The 19,487-nt window shown below is 44.8% G+C and overlaps 1 protein-coding gene across 1 annotated transcript in view; it reads right to left on the minus strand.

Annotated features, from left to right (window-relative positions):
• INTS9 (integrator complex subunit 9) overlaps positions 1-19,487 on the minus strand; it is an 88,585-nt gene that overhangs the window by 55,843 nt on the left and 13,255 nt on the right. Inside the window, exons 3-7 of the mRNA XM_014610238.3 lie at positions 18,591-18,651; positions 15,923-15,985; positions 12,916-13,055; positions 10,202-10,288; positions 1,242-1,362 (exon numbers count right to left, since the gene is read on the minus strand). Coding sequence (XP_014465724.1) covers positions 1,242-1,362; positions 10,202-10,288; positions 12,916-13,055; positions 15,923-15,985; positions 18,591-18,651 — 472 coding nt within the window. The remainder of the gene's footprint in view (positions 1-1,241; positions 1,363-10,201; positions 10,289-12,915; positions 13,056-15,922; positions 15,986-18,590; positions 18,652-19,487) is intronic.

Consider the following 19,487-nt stretch of genomic DNA (forward strand, 5'->3'; position numbering starts at 1 on the left):
GACACAAGCTCTTGTTTTGATCATCACCTCCAGTGGCACTGACAACTAGATGATTTCAAAAACATCTTTTCACCATTTCAAATGGTGCTTTCTGTCCTTTGAAAAACTAGATCAGTTGCTTTTAATCCCCCCCCAACTTTAGCAGAAGGCTGCTATCTTTGGGCTCCACATTCTGCAGGAGGAAGGTTTAAATTTAGAGACAAACCCACCCACCCTCCCACCAATGCTATTTCTATTCAAACTCTTATCCACAGATGGTGTCGGAACAGTCTTTTACAAGCAAAAAAAAAAAAAAAAACCCAGCCTAAATTCTGAGCGTGAACTGCTGGGCAGCATTCCTTTATTGAGCTGTTCCCTTCCCACTTGTTACATGAAGCGTACATGTTTGGCTATATGCTGTGAAGTGTGACAAGGCAGAAACCTTTGAGTTTAAGGAGGGAGAATAAGCTGCCATGGCCACCTGACCAGTGTGCCTTCGTCCCCTCTAGCTGCAACCTCCAAGAACTGATTTGTGGCATGTTCAGGCTCTCTCAACTATCCCAATGTGTACTAGATGCATCCCAAAATGAGACACCATCCCAACCCCAAGAGCTCACGGTCCGCTGGTGTGTGGAATTTGTAGAAATACAGGGATGTAAACCGGATGCTGGAAATGACTGAATGGGCATTTGATGACTCCAAGAGTAAACAAGAGGGCCAAAGTCCACTGACATCTCCCAATTAAACTGTAAACCCTCTATGCTATGCAATGGTCACACAGGGCTACGAGCATAATTTGAATCCCAGTAGTTCAACTCTGTGCTCAAGGTGCAAAAGGGGATGGAAACTGTACGACCTGAACCAGAACAGTTGAACCCTTTGGTGGCTGCCTCCAGAGATGCTTCCTTCTAAAAAGGCAGACTGCAGAATTTTTTAGTTTAATTCACTTTCAGGGTCTGCACTAGCTTGTGCCACAGCAACTGCTAGTTCAGGACCCTCACAGTAGAGCCTGCAGATAGACTGCCCCATGAAAAGGGCTCACACAGTCCCCAGATCACCGTGTAGAGCAGCAAACAGAGGCAAAGTGCCTTGTTGATCTCTAGCAGCATGAGGGGCTGGCCAAGAAGGGGTACAGTTAGGGGCAGCAAAGGACATATTAATTCAGTACATCCCCCCCAGCTTTTAAGTGGCCTGGGGGCAGAGTAGGAGACAAACAAAGGCATTTCCATCATGGTTAGGATGGTGGCTGCGTCACTACTCACAATTTTCTGAGAATACCCCACCAGCTGGATCTTGCTGAGCGCAGAGTTCACCTCGGGCATGGTGTAGCATCTCCTCCAGGTAGATACCTCCACTGCATCCTTCAGAGGCGCAGGCAGCAGTCTGCAGAGACCAGATCAAGGCATTTTCAGGATTGCTTGTTGGGCTCCCTATTTGCCTTTGCTGTGTTTTTAGCTCTTTATGCATTGACTGATTAACTCGCTGATGTTTAACCACATTTCAGAGCCTGGCCATTTTTCCTAGGATGGAGGGAAGGTAGAGATACATGGTTTCCTAACCAGTGAGAGGCAGGGTAGGATAAGGACTCTAGCTTGGACTAAATCCCATCTGTAGCTGCCTCCTTGTCCCAGAAACCACCTCTAGCCTGCTCTACTGATGGCCTCCAACTCCCTCCTGCTCAAGGAAACAGTGAAAGGTGAGTTGCATCGCCAGCAGCAACACTGTCACCGCAGATTAGCCAGTGGCAGATCCGAACTGCCGATGTGCTGCAGTCTTATAGCTGAAGGCATGGTAGAATTTGGCAGCGATGACAACGTTGTGGATTCCCCTGTAAACGAGCCATCTTTGAAGGCAGGAGTCTGAGCACAAAGAAGCATGGATGTGCAATTAAGGCAGAGGATCCAGAATTTCAGCAACCCTCACTCCATTCTCAGCTTCCTTACAATATCTTTATGTGACCTTGGGCATCTGACCCTGCGATGCAAAAAAGGGTCGATACTTACCTCCAGAGGGTACTTGCAAGGATAATTAAATTGGGTTAGGGACAAATGTACACGTTGAAGTAAGTTAAAAGAGGGCAAGGACTTATGGCATGTTGGATGCTCCATCATAACTGTGCCCCCATTCTGCAACAGTGAAAATCTGAGGAGCCTCGGCCTTCAATAAAAAAAGGCAACTTTTCCCCTCACTACTATTTCCTGAAGCATAAAAGGACCTGAGGTCAATTAGAAGAGGAAGTCAGAGCTGTTCTCCAGTGGTAAGAAATTTAGCTTCCACCTGTTGCTCAGTAAAAGCAGGCACACAGACACTTACCATGGGGCAGCTGATGCACGGAAACTCCCTGTCTTCTTAACTCACTGCGTTTTATTTGTCTGTTTGTAGCCTTGTTGCAAAGCACTCTGAGATCATTGCCTGAAAGCACTAGGGGTGTTTTGAATCAAAAAACCAAACCAAAACCAGTACCCATTCTTTTTCATGCACATCCTATGTTTTTGTAGGTTAGCCAGGTAGCCTTGTTGAGGAAAGAAGTGAACTGTAATGTCACAGTCTGAAAGAGGGATGGCCAACTTCTAGGAAATAAATCTTTCTTAGCAACATGCACTAAAGCAGGATGCAGCAGAGCTGCCAAAAGCACAAGAAAAATGGTTTTTTTTTGGTATATTAAACCAACACTAAATCAAAGGCTAATTCAAAGTAATTTCCTATGATTTATGGAAATTGGTCAAGTTTCTTTGATCAATTTGTTTAAAGAACTTTTAATTTATTGTTTTTATCTACTAGGTCAGCAAACTCTTCCATAACTTAAGATACTGAAGAATGGATTCAGGTCACTTCTTGCCTGAGCGCTGAGGAGCAGTATATAAGTTGGTGATGGGCATCTGCTCTTCAGAAGCCACCCTACCAGGACTCCATGCAGTTCTCACCAGTTCTCCTTTTTTAACTTGCATAGGATATTTTGAAGGGTTTGAGCTAAAACTCAATTCATATTTGATGGTTTTCAGATCCGGGCCTTTTTTATGGTCAGCCTGGTGGGATCATCTCACTTGTTAGACAAATTTGGATAGAAGCAAGGCCAGTTGGCAGTCCCAGGGGAGATTAAGGTGATGGTCAAGTGAGGCAGTGTGGTCAAATGATCTGTACAAAAAATTTAAAAATAAATCTTGAAATGTGCCCCCCAGTTCTGATACCTAACTTTGCCCCTATGTAGCCTTGGGAATGTCACCTGGTATATTTTCCAGATATGATATTTAAATCTCTTTCAGTGCAAAGCACTCTGACTCCTGTTTAACCTGTCCTGCTCCCAGAAGAGTGGTCCATTTTGTCTCTAAAAAACAGCTAGTTCCAAATACTTTAGAAAAAAGATGCAGGACATCATTAAGCAGAGAATCATAGAACAACCTCCGTTTCAGGAAATTTTTTTCTTTGCTCCCCGAATTTAAGTTTAGAAATATGATGTTTTCATCACATGAAAAAGGTTGTGTTACTCTTCTGAATCCTGCTGTGTTCTTCTCTTCGGTGAGATCTAGTAACATGGACTTCCACAAACAAACTGTGCCTACCTTCTAGTAGTACCTCCATGGAAAATAGGCATCTTGCACATCCACCAGGATTTACTAAATCAGTACAAGAGAGATCCTAGCTGAGTTCCTAGGGACCCTCCAAGAGCCTGTTCAGTTAGAATAAGATCTATAGGTAATAAAACTTGATAAGTAATTAGTTCAGACTGACTCTGGTAATGGGAAAAATGTAAGCCACTCTAATGAACTTATATTTTATACAGTATTTGCATTTAAAATGCGTCAATGCTTTATCTAATGGAGATGATAATACTTTGTGTTTTATACTAACTACTCAGGGTAAAACTAGCTGAGCTGTAAAGTAATAATGGCGATTGATCAGCTTGAAAATTTAAAGTTAGACTCAACAGAAATAAGTATTCTGTTCCAGCACCAGTCAAGTATTTTTGAATTTTGAAATTCAACAAGGATAGGATCCTTTCTGAATAATTGATGCCAGTCTAACCCCAAGTGCATTATTAATCAGGTATTAATTTGTAGACTAGTGGATGTTTGTTATAATAATCAGTTTCATTTACACTTATACGGCACTTGTCACCTGAAATCTCAAAGCACTTTGCAAACGTTAATTAAGCCCCACAACACTCCTATACAGTAGTTATCTCCCTTTTACAGAGGCAGGGAAAGGTTAAGTGGCTTGCCCAATGTTACAACATCATAGAGTAGTAAAACTGGGACTAGAACAGAGAACTGGTGCTCTAAGACCTAAACTACCCGGACATCTGCTGGGAGACGCAGACAGCAAGGTGCCATCGCTTATGCAGGTTTCTAACCTGTGTCCAGGACCTCCACCTGACACAGGAGGTGCATGGTCCCACTAGGGGGAATGCCATACTGGATCTGGTATTGGCAACGGGGGATGACATGATAGGGGACCTCCAGATCGGTAGCCATCTGGGAGACAGTGATCACCTAATAATAGAATTCAACATCAGACGGCGAGTGGGTAAGGTAACTAGTAGGGTGAAAGTGCTAGACTTTAGGAAAGCTGATCTCAATGAAATCAGGCGATTAGTCAAGGACGCACTGCAGAGTAGGAGTTTTGAAGGGATGGGAGCCCAAGAAGGGTGGCTGTGCCTTAAGGAAACGATCCTTAGGGCACAAAGCGAGATGATCCCCAAGCGAGGCAAAAAAGGGAAAGGGGCCAGGAGGCTTTCATGGCTGACCAGAGAAATCCAGGGCAGCCTAAGGGCCAAAAGGGGAGAACATAAAAAGTGGAAACAGGGTGAGATCACTAAAGATGAATATACCTCCTTTGCTCGTCCTTGTAGGGAGGCAGTTAGGCGGGCCAAAGCTACCATGGAGCTGAGGATGGCAACCCAAGTAAAAGACAACAAGAAATTGTTTTTTAGATATATAGGGAGTAAAAGGAAGGCCCAGGGAAGAATAGGACCCCTGCTAAATGGGCAGAAACAATTGGTGACAGACAGGGGGGACAAGGCTGAACTCCTCAACGAGTTCTTTGCCTCAGTGTTCCTACGCGAGGGGCACGACAAGTCTCTCACTGGGGTTGTAGAGAGGCAGCAGCAAGGCGCCAGACTGCCATGCGTAGACCCTGAGATGGTGCAGAGTCACTTGGAAGAACTGGATGCCTTTAAGTCGGCAGGCCCGGATGGGCTCCATCCGAGGGTGCTGAAGGCACTGGCTGACATCATTGCAGAGCCACTGGCGGGAATATTCGAACACTCGTGGCGCACGGGCCAAGTCCCGGAGGACTGGAAAAGGGCTAACGTGGTCCCCATTTTCAAAAAGGGGAGGAAGGAGGACCCGGGCAACTATAGGCCAGTCAGTCTCACCTCCATCCTTGGCAAAGTCTTTGAAAAAATTATCAAGGCTCACATTTGCGAGAGCCCGGCAGCAAAAATTATGCTGAGGGGAAACCAGCACGGGTTCATAGCAGGCAGATCGTGCCTGACTAATCTAGTCTCTTTTTATGACCAGGTTACGAAACGCCTGGACACAGGAGTAGGGGTGGACGTCGTATACTTAGACTTCAGGAAGGCCTTCGATACGGTATCCCACCCCATACTGGTGAACAAGTTAAGAGGCTGTGATGTGGATGACTGCACAGTCCGGTGGGTGGCGAATTGGCTAGAGGGTCGCACCCAAAGAGTCGTGGTAGATGGGTCGGTTTCGACCTGGAAGGGTGTGGGCAGTGGGGTCCCGCAGGGTTCGGTCCTTGGACCGATACTCTTTAATGTCTTCATCAGTGACTTGGACGAGGGAGTCAAATGTACTCTGTCCAAGTTTGCAGATGACACAAAGCTACGGGGAGAAGTGGACACGCCGGAGGGCAGGGAACAGCTGCAGGCAGACCTGGATAGCTTGGACAAGTGGGCAGAAAACAACACGATGCAGTTCAACAAGGAGAAATGCAAAGTGCTGCACCTAGGGAGGAAAAATGTCCAGCACACCTACAGCCTAGGGAATGACCTGCTGGGTGGCACAGAGGTGGAAAGGGATCTCGGAGTCCTAGTGGACTCCAAGATGAACGTGAGTCGGCAGTGTGACGAAGCCATCAGAAAAGCCAATGGCACTTTATCGTGTGTCAGCAGATGCATGACGAATAGGTCCAAGGAGGTGATACTTCCCCTCTATCGGGCGCTGGTCAGACCGCAGTTGGAGTACTGCGTGCAATTCTGGGCGCCGCAATTCAAGAAGGATGCAGATAACCTGGAGAGGGTCCAGAGAAGGGCCACTCGTATGGTCAAGGGCTTGCAGACCAAGCCCTACGAGGAGAGACTAGAGAAACTGGACCTTTTCAGCCTCCGCAAGAGAAGGTTGAGAGACGACCTTGTGGCTGCCTTTAAGTTCATCACGGGGGCACAGAAGGGAATTGGTGAGTTTTTATTCACCAAGGCGCCCCCGGGGGTTACAAGAAACAATGGCCACAAGCTAGCAGAGAGCAGATTTAGATTGGATATTAGGGAAGAACTTCTTCACAGTTCGAGTGGCCAAGGTCTGGAACGGGCTCCCAAGGGAGGTGGTGCTCTCCCCTACCCTGGGGGTCTTCAAGAGGAGGTTAGACGAGTATCTAGCTGGGGTCATCTAGACCCAGCACTCTTTCCTGCTTATGCAGGGGGTCGGACTCGATGATCTATTGAGGTCCCTTCCGACCCTAACATCTATGAATCTATGCCTTCCCTTTAACTAGCAGACGACACCTGCTTATATTAGTCACAAGGTGCAGCTTAAATATAGCAGCAGCATCCTAAAACACATCAGTAACAGAGCTGTGCGAAGCTTCAGGTGGCAATTCGATTTGGAGGAGATTCGGCCCAATTCGGTGGCTGAATCGAATCAGGGGACCAATTTAAAGGTCCGAATCGATTCAAAGCTTCCCGAATCTTTGGAAAAAGATGATGATTCGGGCAGTCCCTGGTGGCCGCAGCAGGGAGCTGCAGCCAGACTCGGAGAAGTAAGTAGAGAGCGGAGGCGGCAGGCTGGGGCAGGGGACCATGGGGGGATCCCCGCCAGCCCCCCAACCCCCGCCAGCCCCCTTGACACCCCCCCCCCAGCCAGCCCCCTTGAAACCCCCCCACTCCCCTGTCCACTCCCTCAGCCCCCTCCACGGCTGCCCGCCCCAACTCCCGGCCCTTTAAAGAAAAGCCCCGGTGCTCACTGGGTGCTGCCGGGCAGAGAGGCGATCCTCGCTGCCTCCCACTGCCCCATGCTGCATGGGGGGCTCTGCCACGAGCACCCCGACCCCACCTCACTCCCCCAGCCACCCCACAGGTACCCCACCTGGGTCAGCTCCGGCCCTTTAAGAAAAATACCCAAAACACAAAAACAAATAAACAAACAAAAAAACCCAAGAAAAGCCCCAGGACTCACTGCTCCTGCAGCAGCCTCGGGGGGCTCATGCAGAGCCCCCCACATGGTGCGGGGCAATGAGGGGCAACAGGGATCGGCCCCCCGCCGGCAGGAGCCGTGAGTCTGGGGGTTTTTTCGTTTGTTTTTTTTCTTAAAGGGCCAGAGCTGGCCCGGGCAGGGCACCCATGTGGGGGCTGGGGGAACGAGGGGGCAGGGTCGGGGGGCTTGTGCGGAGCCCTCCATGCAGCGTGGGGCAGTGTGGATCACCCCCCTGCCTGGCAGCATCCGGTGAGTCAGGGCTTTTGTTTTCCCAAGTGCCGGGAGCCGGGGCAAGCAGGGCAGCCATTGCCGGGCTGGGAGAGCGGGCAGGGGATGGGCCTGGCTGATTCAGAGATTTGGCAGCAGCCAAATCTCCGAATCAGATTCAGCTGAATTGAATCGGGACAGTGATTCGAATCACCAAATCAAATCACTGACCACTGAATTGGCCGAATTCGAAGCGAATACTAGCCGCTTCGCACAAGCCTAAGCAGTAATAGAAGTTTACTGATTACACTTGCATATTGCTGGAGTAGCTTATTACAAGCCTAGCCTCCATTTCCCTTGTCCCCATAGGTATGTGGACATGACAAAGGCTTCAGTGGAAAGTATTGCTATGGAGATTGCATGAATTAGTAGCGTCTTATCAGCTAGCTAAGACTCCACACTACAGCTCATTGCACTGAACCTCCTTGTTGTATACAAGATCACTGGCCAGTTCAATGAGGCGTTATTCCTATCTGCCGCAGGGATGGCCTTCTGTCCCACCCTCTCATCAGTGCTCATCTCAGCATCTGTGGTTGACTGGTAGGGCCATGCCTGACAGTCTCTAGGAAGAAACTGTGGGCTTCTGGAATTCCATGAGCTTTTGGGCAGAAACGATACTACTTTTAATTGTGCACACAGTGCCTAGATCAGCGGGTCCCAAAGCAAAAGCCACAGCACACTAGTATACCACGAGTGCAACAGAAGCGTGCCATGAGATCCTTCCGTGCGAGGAGGGAAACGCTCTCCTCCCCCAGCCAGCACACTTTGCCTGCCCCAGATACTCCAGCGGTGTCTGCACCTGCACCTCTGGGGACTGCTGCCTCCTCCTACCCTTCCCTGCTCCCAGGCAACCCCACGCTTTGCAGCCCAGCTCATCCCCTCCACTCCTCTCAGGCTCACCGGCAGGTGAGCCTCTGCAGGACCAGCCTCAGCAGCGGGGACTGCTCTTGCCCTCCAAGGTACAGACCTCATGGCTGGGATGGTAAAAACAGGGCACAGCAGGGTGAGGGCCTGCCCCCACCACCTTTAAGGGACACCAGCTAAATCACTGATTCTTAACTTTTCTAGCCTCAAGGCCCCCTCCCCATATGTCTTCTGAGTTTACATCCGTCTCGACGATTTTCAACTTGGGGTGCCATGGAATTCAGAAATGTTGTGGAGGGGGTACTTGAGGCTAAAAAGGTCAAGAACCATTGGCCTAGATAGTAGAGGGATTTGCACCGAAGATATACGAACCACAGATTGAGTCTCCTTTCACTCTTGCTAGCAGAAGTGAGGAGTGTCTCCAGGTCAAGTTCGGGGTAGAAGGATTTGAAAAAGTTAGTTCAACAACCAGGAAACCATTTGAATTTTATGAATTTTAGTTTGGTTTTGTATTTGGACTTCAGGCATTTTTCCTAAAGAAAAGTCAGTTCTCATTCATTTCTTCAGTTTGGTACGTTGTTTACTGCAAAGATACAGCCTAGCTGCACCACTGCTTAACATCTATTACTTCAGATTCTTAATTTTTTATTTTATATTAGAAAACATTAACATGTTTCTTATTTACAAGATTATTTTTAGTTCTGACTCGTGTCAGCCTGCACTTGGCTGGAAATTAGACTTGAATTAAAAATGCTGAAACCATGTTTGCAAATTATTTTCAGCAGTTAAAACTACGCTTGAATATACTTACTGCAACTACTTGGTCTTTACCCAAATATATTCCACATTTAAAGCTGATACATTAAACCAAGAAAGTTTTATCTGTAACTAGTGAACTGACCTAGCTGCTGCCGTTTGCTGTGCCCTTCAAAATTTTAGAACTAGTAGATCTCAGTCTCTCACACTGAGGTTTTTACTTGTAGACCAGAAAAGAAAAAAACCCACCAACCAAGCTTTCCTGGTTTTTCAGCTCCCACCCAGTTTCTCAACTTAGAAAGAGCTGGTCATTGATGTGAATTAGTGGAATAAACTGAAACAAAGACAATATTTCATCTACAACTGCAAAAGAGGTTGCTGACATTAAAAACAGTACTTCAGTAAACTATGGTTCCACATGCTCAGCAGAGACTCCAGCTAGTTCAGTGCCTTGCCTTTCTTTAAAGTCTTAAACACGTATTGCTGGCATATTGAATTGATTTTAATAAATCATCCTAGGTTGAAGCCTTAATATAGTTCTCAAATAATTTTGCTTTTAAAAAGCAATATTTAAATACAAAAATTGATTTTTAACAAAAGTCATCCATTGTTAATCCACCCAAGTGGAGTTTTGCTAGTTAGATACCAGAGTCGGGCCTTCATGTTTCATTCCCCCAAAATTAGTTTGGATGGTTGACTGGAAGAGACACCAACATGTAACGGATCAAAAGAGAGACAATACATGCAAATTATTATATCCATGTCTGGTTATGCACTTTTTTCTGGTTGTGTTATGGGCTTAAATGACTTAGATTTAAAAATGCAGCACCTAATCAAAAAAGCAAACTCCTGAAATCCACAGGTTTACAGTAAATGTCACACTTTTTTGGGTTAGTGTTCCTTACCTCTGTACTTCCTTATTCTTCCATAAAGAGGCAGACTGAGCCTTCGGCACACGTTCAATGGAGTTCACCAGCTCTTCCATAAGAAGTCTGTAAAGGATCTCTTATTAGCATTAAACAAATATCATACCAAATTATGCACAAGACAATTTTGTTATGATGAGAGTTACTTCCTAGAGACAACATACAAATATACTGAGGGTCCGTTTGTAGACAGCCTTTCTTCCCTGAAAGGCATCACAGCAACTCTTCTACCCAATTCCAGACTCATGTAGCCTGAGCCTCAAATTGTGTTACAAAGCTTTACCAGAACTTCATCCCAGAAAGTGATGCGACAATGGACATTACCAAATTTTTGTCCTGCTATTGCAATATGAGCTCCTGAATAAGGCCTAGTACTACCATGTTTGCCAAAGGATCACAGATGTTAGGCAAGTAAATGATTTACTGGTTGACACCTGAAGAGGTTAAGCACAGTATTAGAGGACATAACAGGTATTTAAAGTGGTATAATATTTTATTTTAATCTACCACTTGGGAGCTCAGGGTTTGTTTTTTTACTGTTTTACACACACACCCATACCCACACCCCTCTCCCCCCTTCAGGGGGAAGAAAAGATTTAACTTCAGAAAAATGTTCTGCAGAAAAACTTATTTTTGTCAAGACAGCATAGGTAACACACTGATTTTTTTAGTCATGGATCAGCAAGTGTTAGGCCCCTGTATACAGAGCTCTAATAACTAATTTCAGTGGCTCTCTCTGCATGTTACACGTATCATGCAATTAACTGGTTAACTGCACAATTACCTTGAGACAAGCTACATGTGCAAAGTACTTATCACACAATAAAAAACTCCAGCCAGCTATGAAGTTAGATCTCAAAAAGGTGCACTAACTTTATAGCTAGTTGCTATCCTATTGAACTTTAATTTGCACATGCAGCAGGGTCTCCCAGCCACAGGGGTGAACCTTGCCCAGCCAGGGCTGAGAGTCCTAACAATACCCAGCTGCAGATGCTGGGTCCCTGCAGTGTCTCACAGTGATCCCCCCTACCCTATGGGGTGTGGGGCAACCCCACAGCTAGGAACCCCTCAACTGGGATGTTGGGCTCCCAGCCATGGGACCTTACTTCTTGCCAGTGCAGGGGGAGCCTGCCCAATCCTGGGCTCCCCCCTGCACTGGCAATAAGGTGCGATGGGATCCTACCTCCAGCCATGCATGTGTGAAGAGGGGGTCAATGTATGTTATTTCTTGTTTTTCTTTTCATTTACCCAGAGGATATTATTGGCATAGTGGGAAAAGCACCCTTAGTATATCACAGACAAAGGTCTCTGCCTTAAAACACGTATAGTGCATAGGGCAGAGGTCGGGAACCGTTTTGGGCAAAGTGCCAAAAAACACCCACAACCACAACTTGCAAGATGTTGGTGTGCCGGGGCAGACAGAGGGGGAGCCACAAGGGGCCTGATCCTTTTGTGGCAATGCAGCCCCAGTCTCTTCCCTGACACCCACCCCGAAGCATGCGTGCCAAGCAAAATGCCTTTGCATGCCATGCTTTGACAGCTATGCTGGGGGATGCCTACCCGCTGGTACAGGGGTTGAAGTACCACAATCTAGTGTGATTTATTACTAGAGAATAGCTGCTCTGCAATGGAAGTCACTCCCGGTTTATTTAGATTACGAAGCGTTCCAGTCCTTCCCCTTTACCTGCATGAATGGATCCAGTGAAGTCAACAAGGCACTTTGGCAAGTACAAGCTGCAGGAGTGGGCTCAAATATTAACCTCTGAGAGCACTGCCAAGTCTTGTAGTTTCACCGCAAGTCTCTTATTTGCTCTCTCTCTTAGAGCAGGGGCTGTCAACCAGGGGCATGCATACCCCTGGGGGTACTTTGAAAGGTCCCAGGGGGTACACGCGGGCAGGCGAGGACAGAACACCACCACCCTTCACCACTACCTAACAGGAGCAGGGCTAGGGCGCAGCGAGGGCAGCAGCACCCCTCTGCAAGCCAAACAGGTGCTGCCCGGCTGGCCAGACGTGGGGGGAGAAGCTTGCATGTGCCAGTGGCAGCTGCCATCCACCACTCCACAGCTGCTGCCATCCCACCCCTGCTCCCCGACTGGCTGTTACGACCCACCCCCCCACTGCTCCTTGGCCAGCTGCCAGAGGTACGCTGGTCAAAAAAGGTTGAAACCCCCCATCTTAGAGCCCCTGTTTCTGGAGTCAAGAGATTATGTGAGAATCTGAGTTTTTATTTTAAGTGAGTTGTTAGAAAATATGAAACCCAAAGGTTCAAATCCACAAAGCAAACAACAAATTCTAAATGTTTGGTTTTTGAAGTCTTGAGGCTTTGGGGGAGCTTGAATCATGACTTTTGAAGGCCCAGGTAGATGATATTAGAACTAGAACTTCACAACTGAACCACAGCTCTGCTCAGGTGATACTTTTTTGGATATATTAACACCCGGAGTTCAACACAGCACACCTTCTACAAATGTTGAGGACAGCCAGCTGTACAATCTGGGAAACACTGAGTTAATACATTTTCAGCTGTAAAGACTTGGCTAGCTTTCAACTGTTCCTAAGAGGCTATTAGGCAGCATTAGACATCACTCCTCTACTCGCACTGTCCTTTACACCTTTTCCTTAGTAGTGATGGAAGATTAGATGATATTACATTTTTTACTAGAAAGAAATTTTTAATATTAAATTTTTACCTGCCAATTTGGACAGTGGGTTCAGTAGCGTACACCGTTCCAGTAAAGCCTGTGCACTCCGTGATATAAGGCAGTGCCATCATACAGTGGTAGTTCGAGATCAAGATCACATCTACCGTGGACAGATCCAGCAACTCAGTCTGAAACAGGGAAAGGACAAGTGACCTGCGGTATTTTCATAGTTTGAGCAGTTGAAGAAAGGATGTTTTCTAAATATCCACACACTTTTTATCACAATACAGTGAACAATTTATCCATGAAGAGGGACATAATATTTGTGGTTATTTATCTTTTTTTTTTTTTTTTTTTTTAAAGAAGATACCCACTAAGTTACCCTTCACCGCTCATTTGTGCTGGACGCTGTCTCTGTCTCTTACAGCCTTCAAATTAGCTTTTTCAGCAAGCCATTAAGCAATTATTGTCACAATAACTGCCTATATAATTTCACTCTAGTTATATAACTCATATCCATCCATAAATACTGGAGAATGCTCCATCCCAGGACCAGAAGGCTGACACGTGTCAGGTACAGGGTACCTCACAGCTTTTGCTGAAGCATATTGTACAGGCCCCTGTTGGAAGCAGAGCTGCAGACAAGATAAATGTTGGCTGAATCCAGAGTGGCAATTCCAACGCTCCTATATTTCTCATATTTAATATTTCACTACTTAACACCGTTATCATTTACAACATTTTCTATCACAAAACTACAACATGAGATTAAGTCTCTTCATTAGGTACCAAGAAACAGAGGTGGAATCCAATTTGTTTTGATGTGACAGTTAAAAATAATGGTTCAAGAGAGGGAAAGGAGAAAATTTCACACGTTGTTAAAGGAATTTTAATTAGAACTATTTACGGGTAATGCTATAAGACAAATGGTGTCAAGCCAGAAATTTACAAGATATACAACCTCTAACTGAGTTATTATAGAGCAGCTAATGGAATTCAACAGTCATCAAGCACAGATTATCTGATTATAAGACTCAGTCCTGCAGTTTGAATAAAAAGGGCAAAAAAAAAAATTTAAAAAGTAAGTAGCTCATCTCTTCAGAAGCCTAACATGCAAGTGATCTGGTGGCCAATTTCTGAGCTTGCTACGTGCTTTTTTGTGCACATACCTTCAGCACATGAGCAATCCTCAAGAGCACGGTGGGGCACAGAAGGGATGTCAGGAGACAGAAGCACCACAGGACGCATAACAGGTGACCTATTTATCGAGTAACCTTGCTGGGCAAAAGTGCCACCATACTATAGGAAGGTTTCGTCAGCAGCCAGTTTCTTCCCACTCAGCCATGCATCTAACCCTCTGTTGACGAGATGCTTTCCAAGAACCTAGTCTTGTGCTGGAAAAGCCCAAGCCCTGCACCTAGATCTTACAAAACTGTGTGGGCAGTGAGAGGCAGGTTTGTACTGGATCCAGCTTGGAGATTCAACATAAAAGACGAGGACGGGGAATCTACACTACCAGTTTCAAAGCCCAGGTGTTTGGGTGATCATGGCTGCTTTCTTTATAAATCTAAAAGAAGAAAGGAAACAAGCGGAAAAGGGAAGAAAGTTTTAGCTGAGGCGACAGCAGCTGCACTATAAATACCTGTGAAACAGAAAGGTTTAAAGATGTTTCCTGCCTGTGGAGAGAGACTCGGATTTCCCAAGGGGAGTGGGTGTTATATCCTATGCCCCACAGGCATGCTCTCCTGGGAAACCAAGCCGTTACCTCCTTCCTTTTAAGGAAGACTGAGTTTCAACATGGAGTTCTCAAATCTAGCCAGGTCACGCAGCGTTTCGGGGCACTGAAAACCAAGGGTCCCAGAAAGTCAAAGTTTTACATGCAGCGACAAGAAGAATGCAGGGTGCATATGACGTGAACACTCGAGTGTACACCACTGGGGAGCAGGTATACCAGCGTCAGAAATACCAATAACAATACTAACAGTCTTCAGAGCAATAACTCACTGACTACTGAATTTATAGCTGCAGATGTAGACATGGTCCATTACAGTAGAGAAGTGTAACTAGAAATGCCAGCTGGCCGATATCTCAGACCAGCAGTGAATCATTCACCACCATGACAAGTCTGATCTCTACTCAAAAGGGAGGTTGGAAACTACACTTATGTCCATCCAAGGTATCCATCCAAGAATTAACCAGCCACAGCCTTCTGCAACAACTTCCCTCAAAAGGTATTATAAAGACATAGCTAGCATACAGACTAGCTCCAGACATGCTTTTTTTGAGATGGGGCACAATCCTGTAGGTTAAGGGATAGCAGGCAGGTAACCACCCCACCACAGTTTTGGGACTGCTCATCAACAAAGCCACCGTAGCTGCCAATTTTCTTTTAAGCCATCAAGACCACGAGGAGTAGAAGGTGCCAGTAGTAAATCTCAGGAAAGCACTAGACACAGGACATTAGCACCAAAATCCAAGATGAACTCCAAGTGAAACATCCTGTTGGAAGTCCAGCGCTCTCTCTGTCAAAAAGCTTGAAAAAGCCACCCCAGGAGCAATCTTATCCATCTCTGAAAGACATAGTCCAGGAAGGCTCCCTGAGATCAAGTGAAGGAAGTAAAGGATGACTTAAACTATAGGTTACCCAAAAGAGTTCAGTTAAGCAGATCAGGTGAGTGCCTAAGACAGGTGTCTTCTCTTGGTTTTATTCACAGCTCAGCACATGTACCCTGTTCATGTGCTTATGGGACTCAGTCATAGTCATATCTTGTTAAATATAAGCCTCACAAGTAAGGGACAATCCAGCTGCAGAAAGTGTCTTGGCATCCTCTTGTGAGATATTAATCCTTTCTGGAGCAAGATACCTCAATTGTGAAAAACTGCAGTTTAAGAAAACGACGTCTATTCTTTTTTCATTGGCACAAATACCAGAGTATTGCCTTCATAACAACAACAATAAAAAATTAAACAACCTCTGAGATATTATTTACCAACTGAAATCACAACTATGATAGAGTGGAATATTATTTTGCATTGACATTGCAATTAAACTCACCTCTGGCAAACAAAACTCAGGCACGGAGTCTACAAACACATGGCCAGAACAGTCCTTTAGCTCCTATAAGAAAAGGATATTAAGAGATGAGGGTAGTGGGAGAGGAGATAGTATAAGAAAAATGTTCATTTTTCTTATATATATAAGTTGGAAAATGGACATTTTCCAACACCAAAAATTGTACCACTTCAAATCTTTGGGAGATCCCTTCATTTACCACAGGCAAATTCCACATTTTGCTACTTTAATAGCTTATTCCAAAATCAAATGCCCTTTTTCTGCACGGAGGGTTTGCCTGCCATGTACCTGCTCAACACCTCAGGGGATCAGAACCTGGTTTTGAACACCGAAATAAGACAACGTGAAGGTGTTCCTGACCACCTCGTGTTTGAGAAAGGCCGAGTCTGAAAAGGGCTGAGTTACAAAAAGAGAAATAAAAGAATCTTTCTCCAGTGCCATCAGAATGTGGGTTTCCAGCTAAGGCTGGAGATGTAATCAGTAAATCCTAGCTAGTGCAAGTTCATTTGCTCTGGAGAGCAGATCTATCTATCTGCTCTGGTTTTGTGATTCAGTTTTTAGAAATAAAGCAAGCCCTGCAGAACAGGAGATGGAAGGGCCTGCTATTAGGACCTCTTCCATCTCTGTCTGCAGAGTCTGCTCAACAACTTTTAAGTCTTTTAAGGTATTTTATCATTTGGAGCCCAGTCGTGATCCTAATTAAATCAATGAAAGTCTGACAATAATAAGAGCAAGATATGGCTTGTAGACTATACGTCAGCATTTTACCCAGCATCTTTCCCTGGTTTAAATTTTGTGTTATGTCTCCTGTTTGGTTTCATCTCCTTCAATCTTGATTTTTTCCGAGACTGCATCACCGGACAGTCAACTTCAGACTTTGGACAGAAAACTCAAAACTTGCAAGGTTATGCATCTAAGGGAAATGAAAGGGGTCTCAAATCTGACCCCAGTAACATCCTGCACCTTGTAAGTCAGCCACACACAACCTGTTCTTATAAAACTTGTTTCCTGTCCCAAAGAGAGTGGTCCCAGCCAGCCTTAGACTGACAGAATTAAAGACTGAATCCAATTCTTAATAATTATAGTGCACCTGCCAACTAATAACAAATGAGCAATTACATCTAATGGCAGAAGTCTCCTAACCTCATCTCCAGGGAGTTAAGAATGATTAAAGCTAGATCATGGTGAATTTCAATATCTCTCATGGACTTTGATAGCATTATGCTGCGCAGAGTTACAAAACCTATGTGAGAGATGTCCTCCTTACATGATGAAATGTCTTCCTTTAACCTTTGCCCCCTTCTTTTCCACTATCAGTCAAAGAATCTGTCACTCAAAGCCGTTGCAGTGGTCAATGTTAGGGTAGAAGTTGCTGCCTTTAAATTAATAAAACATGATTTTAACTGATACTGTATTGGCTCAAAGAGCCTTCTGAACCCATACAATACCAAGGGGACTCCAGAAATTCAGATACACTATCTAAAAAGACACCAGTAGCCTACCATGTCTTTGCGTAGAGTCTATATGGTAAAAAAAAGAGATGTACTCTAACTTGGTCCTGATAGGCATTTAGACTGGCATTTATTTTCAAAGGCAGTGTAGTCCAGGACATCAGACTGGGAATAAAGAGAACTGGGCTTCTTCCAGTTCTGCCACCAACCCACTCTGGGGAAGTCACTTGACTGTGGTGTTGAGTAAGTACAATTGTTATCTTCAACCAAAGGAAAATCTGGCCTTCAATATGGGAATTTCTGTTTCCCTACCTCCAAAAAGAATCAGAGCAGCAATCTTTTCCCAATTCTTAAGTCACACATAAGTGTCTATTAGTTTTCAGTATTGTGGCTGTCATGTAAAGAAAAAGAAGCGATTAAAATGGTAGCTTCTTTAATAACATTTATAACTACATATATATGAATTGCATCTGCCTATTTTATTGGCATTACACAAGGCTTTATGTCTGTTATTTCTCCTGCGGGAGATCAAGCTGGATGCTTCAACAGAATGCTCCGATAAATTCTGGCAACAAAGACTTTGCAATGGCAGACAATGCGAGAGGCAGAAAGATCACACCTCTCAAGTGAAACTGGAATGAAAGGTCAGGAGGAAATCTTGTCCAATAAAATTCAGTGACAAAACTCCAATCGACTTCAGCAGAAGGATTTCTCCCCAAGAATCCAGTCCCCCCTCCGCCACAGACTTTCTGTACGACCTTGGACAAATTACTCCATCTTCCTCAGTTATCCTCATTGAAAAAACCAGGGATAACTTAGGTAAGTCACAAGTGATTTATGAGGTGTGAGTGCCAGTGAAATACTTTGAGATCTTGGAATGAAAAGCATTATGGAATAGCTAAGTATTATTAGAGATGAAGCCTCGTGCAATAAGAGACAATACAAAGAAGTCACCCCGACTGCCTCGGCATTTTAAAAGGGTTCTTAAAACCAGCTACCTCTGAAGACTGAAAGCCTCAGAGCTACTATTCGGATTTTGTATCAAAACATTCTGCTCCACCAAGGACGTCTCTGATGTTAATGGCATGCACAGAAATATATGCAAGGAGTCAGCACACAAATATTGTTACTGTACTGCAGCTCCATCCATGTCAGGTGTTTTTTTGCATGGCAAGGATATTCTACAATCAGTACATTACCTTGTCCAGAAAAGTGTTTCCGTCTTTTAAAACCCAGCCAGGGAGTTTGGACAGCCTGGGACTGCAAAGAAAAAGAATATTTGTAAAATAAATGAACCCGCTGTTTTTTGTTAAGCTCAGACTTTGTACTTGGTGTGGTAGGAGAACCAGAACACAATCCTTGCCTCGAGGAATGTACAATCTCAATAAAAAGGGTTACACAATTTCATGGTGTTTAAGTGTTCTTTGAAGCGATGATTACAAATCACAGTTATGGCACCTGTTTGGTAAAAAAAAACTAGTAGAAGCAAGGATATGTGAGGATTTTGAACTGAGTTACTTATGGTAGGACTTCTAATAAGCATACAGCATTGTTGCCTCCACTGAGGTCAACAATAAAAATAAGAGCAAGGATGAGGCAACACTAAGCACTTTGGAAAATCCCACTGTTAAACTATACACAGAAATGAAGCCAGTTCTGGGATGGAAGGTGGCAACTCAACTAATGTACTACATCAGAGAAAGAGTAAATGCAAAACAAGGTTACTGGGGAACCATAAGATCTTTATGTCCACCTAAAACATGGCTTCATATATAGGTGTTATACAGAAGACCCACATGGATTGCCTAACAATATAGCTACCTTTGCTAGAGGGCAAGGTTACTCTGCATAGATCTGTGCTATATCATTTGGCTGCTATTGTGGGTGTGATATCTTACATTTTAACATCAATAAAGAACTCTCAAGTATGACATCCCAATAAAGCATTTACAGTAGGTATTGCTGCCACGCTCCCTGCTACTACAGTTAAAGTAGCATCACTGAAATGCAACACTTGATTTTTGAGGGCCTGCAACTAAGCTGTAAATCTGTCTGCTCAGATTTAAGGTGCTCACATAAATACAAAAGAAAGAGAA

This window comes from Alligator mississippiensis, chromosome 1, assembly GCF_030867095.1.
Source record: "Alligator mississippiensis isolate rAllMis1 chromosome 1, rAllMis1, whole genome shotgun sequence".
NCBI classification, from domain to species: Eukaryota; Metazoa; Chordata; order Crocodylia; family Alligatoridae; genus Alligator; species Alligator mississippiensis.